The sequence below is a fragment of the Calidris pugnax genome, unplaced genomic scaffold (genome assembly GCF_001431845.1).
Source record: "Calidris pugnax isolate Ruff unplaced genomic scaffold, ASM143184v1 scaffold332, whole genome shotgun sequence".
NCBI lineage: Eukaryota > Metazoa > Chordata > Aves > Charadriiformes > Scolopacidae > Calidris > Calidris pugnax.
The window spans coordinates 1,195-3,729 of NW_015091053.1; the positions used below are offsets into that span (position 1 = coordinate 1,195).

The 2,535-nt window shown below is 59.1% G+C and overlaps 1 protein-coding gene across 1 annotated transcript in view; it reads left to right on the forward strand.

Annotated features, from left to right (window-relative positions):
• Nucleotides 1-2,282: 2,282 nt before the first annotated feature.
• POLE (polymerase (DNA directed), epsilon, catalytic subunit) overlaps nucleotides 2,283-2,535 on the forward strand; it is a 35,022-nt gene continuing 34,769 nt past the window's right edge. The window contains exon 1 of the mRNA XM_014956611.1: nucleotides 2,283-2,345. Within this exon, the coding sequence (XP_014812097.1) occupies nucleotides 2,283-2,345 (63 nt within the window). The remainder of the gene's footprint in view (nucleotides 2,346-2,535) is intronic.

A 2,535-nucleotide genomic window follows, 5' to 3' on the forward strand; every position in this document is an offset into this window, starting at 1 on the left:
ACCTTGAAGCAGCTCCCATCCTCCTGGATGAAGTAATGATGGCCTGGCTTAATAGAGGGCTTTGTCTGGACCTCAGGGAGAAAAGGAAAGTCTACGATCTGTGTAAAGAGAGTTAGTTACTTATGAGCAGTATCAAGGTGTAGTGAAGATATGCAGGGGAAAAATTAGAAGGGCAAAAGCGCAAGCAGAACTTAACTTGGCTACCACAGTTAAAGGTAACAAAAAGAGTTTTTTTCAGTATATCAATAAAAAAAAGCAGGCTAAGGAAAATGTAGGCCCACTGATGAATGAGGTGGGTGCCTTGGTGGTGGAAGACACAGAGAAGGCGGAGTTGCTGAATGCCTTCTTTGCTTCGGTCTTCACTGCCAAAGCTGCCCCTCAGGCATCCCAGACCCTGGAGACAAGGGGGATGGTGCGGAGAGAGGAAGTTGGAGAGACTACTTGGCCAAACTAGATGGGATGCACCCATGAGTGCTGAGAGAACTGGCAGATGTTATCGCTGACTCACTCCCCACCATTTACGAGAGGTCATGGAGAACAGGAGAAGCGCCTGAAGACTGGAGGAAGGCAAATATCACACCAGTCTACAAAAAGGTCAAGAAGCAGGACTCGGGGAACTACAGGCCAATTAGTCTCATCTCTGTCCCTGGGAAAATAAGGGAGCGACTCGTTCTGGATGTCATCTCCAAACACACGAAAGATCAACAAGTTATTGGAAGTGGTCCACATGGATTTACCAAGGATAAATCATGCTTGACCAATCTGATAGCCTTCTATGATGCTGTAACTGAATGGCAGGATGAGGGGAGGAGAGCAGATGCCATCTACCTTGACTTCAGCAAGGCTTTTGATACTGTCTCCCATAACATCCCGATTAGAAAATGAAGGCAGTGTGGGCTGGATGAGGGGGCAGTGAGGTGGACTGAGTCCTGGCTGTGCGACAGAACTCAGAGGGTTGTCCTTAATGGGGCAGGGTCAAGTTGGAGGCCTGTAACCAGCGGTGTCCCCCAGGGGTCCATACTCGGCCCAGTCCTGTTCAACTTATTCATCAACGACCCAGACGAGGGGACAGAGCGTATCCTCATCAAGTTCGCTGATGATACCAAACTGGGAGGGCTGGCCGACACTCCAGAGGGCTGTGCCGCCATCCAGCGTGACCTGGACAGGCTGGGGAGCTGGGCAGAGAAGAACCTGATGAGGTTCAGCAAGGGCAAATGTAGGGTCCTGCACCTGGGGAGGAAGAACCCCAGCCACCAGTATAGGTTAGGGGTGGACCAGCTGGGAAGCACTACTGAAGAGAAGGATCTGGGGGTCCTGGTGGATGGCAAACTCTCCAGGAGCCAGCAATGTGTCCTTGTGGGCAAGAGGCCAATGGCATCCTAGGGCTGCGTAGGGAAGAGTGTGGCCAGGAGGTGGAGGGAGGGCATTCTGCCCCTCTGCTCTGCACTGGGGAGGCCACAACTGGAATCCTGCCTCCAGTTCTGGGCTCCCCAGTTCAAGAGAGACAGGGAACTGCTGGAGAGAGTCCAGCGTAGGGCAACAAAGATGATGGAGGGATTGGAGGAAAGGCTGCTGAGGAAAGGCTGAGAGAGCTGGGGCTCTTGAGCCTGGAGAAGAGAAGGCTGAGGGGAGACCTTATCTACGTTTACAAGTACCTGAAGGGTGGGTTGAAGGAGGATGGAGACGGACTCTTCGGTGGTTCCCAGTGACAGGACGAGGGGCAACGGGCACAAGCTGGACCATGGGAAGTTCCACTCAAATCTGAGGAAGAACTTGTTTGGGGTGAGGGTGGCAGAGCCCTGGCAGAGGCTGCCCAGGGAGGGTGTGGAGTCCCCTTCTCTGGAGATCTTCAAGCCCCGCCTGGATGCTCCTGAGCGATGTGCTCTGGGCAGCCCTGCTTTGGCAGGGAGTTGGACTGGGTGGGCTCTAGAGGTCCCTTCCAGCTCCGACAATTCCGTGATTCCGTGAAAACGAGCTACTCGGGGGGAGCGGCGTGAGGCAAACGAGGGGCTCCGTGTGCCGGGGGGGGAGGAGGCTCTTCCCCCCCGGGTGCGTGAGGAGCGTGTCCGTGCGTTCCCCGGGCCGGAGCGGCCGGTGACCCAAGGGCCCACGGGGTGGGTCTGAGGGCCGGGGGCCGGGCAGGGGGGCCGGGGGGGACAGAGGGGCTGTGCCAGCGCTCGGGGCGCTCACGAGTGCGCGTGTGCTTGTGAACCGCGGGGGTGTGCGTGCAAGGACCTCCCCCCCCGACCCCCCAGCGGAGGGGCGGGCGGTGCTGGGGTGGGATGCGGCTCCTGCGCGCGGGGGCTGGTGACCGCGGCGCCGTGCCGGGGGCCGGCCGGCCGTGGGTCCCGTGGCCGTGGGTCCCTGGGACGCGTGTGCACGTTCGCCGCCGGCGGAACCCGCGCGGGGCAAAGCGGCAGCGACGTTCCCCGGCCCGGGCAGGGGCACCCGCGTCCCTGGGCTCCCGCAGCGGGCCGGGGGGGGATCCCGTCGCGGGGTGCGGGAGGCGGCCGGGCCGTCGCGTCCCTTCGCACA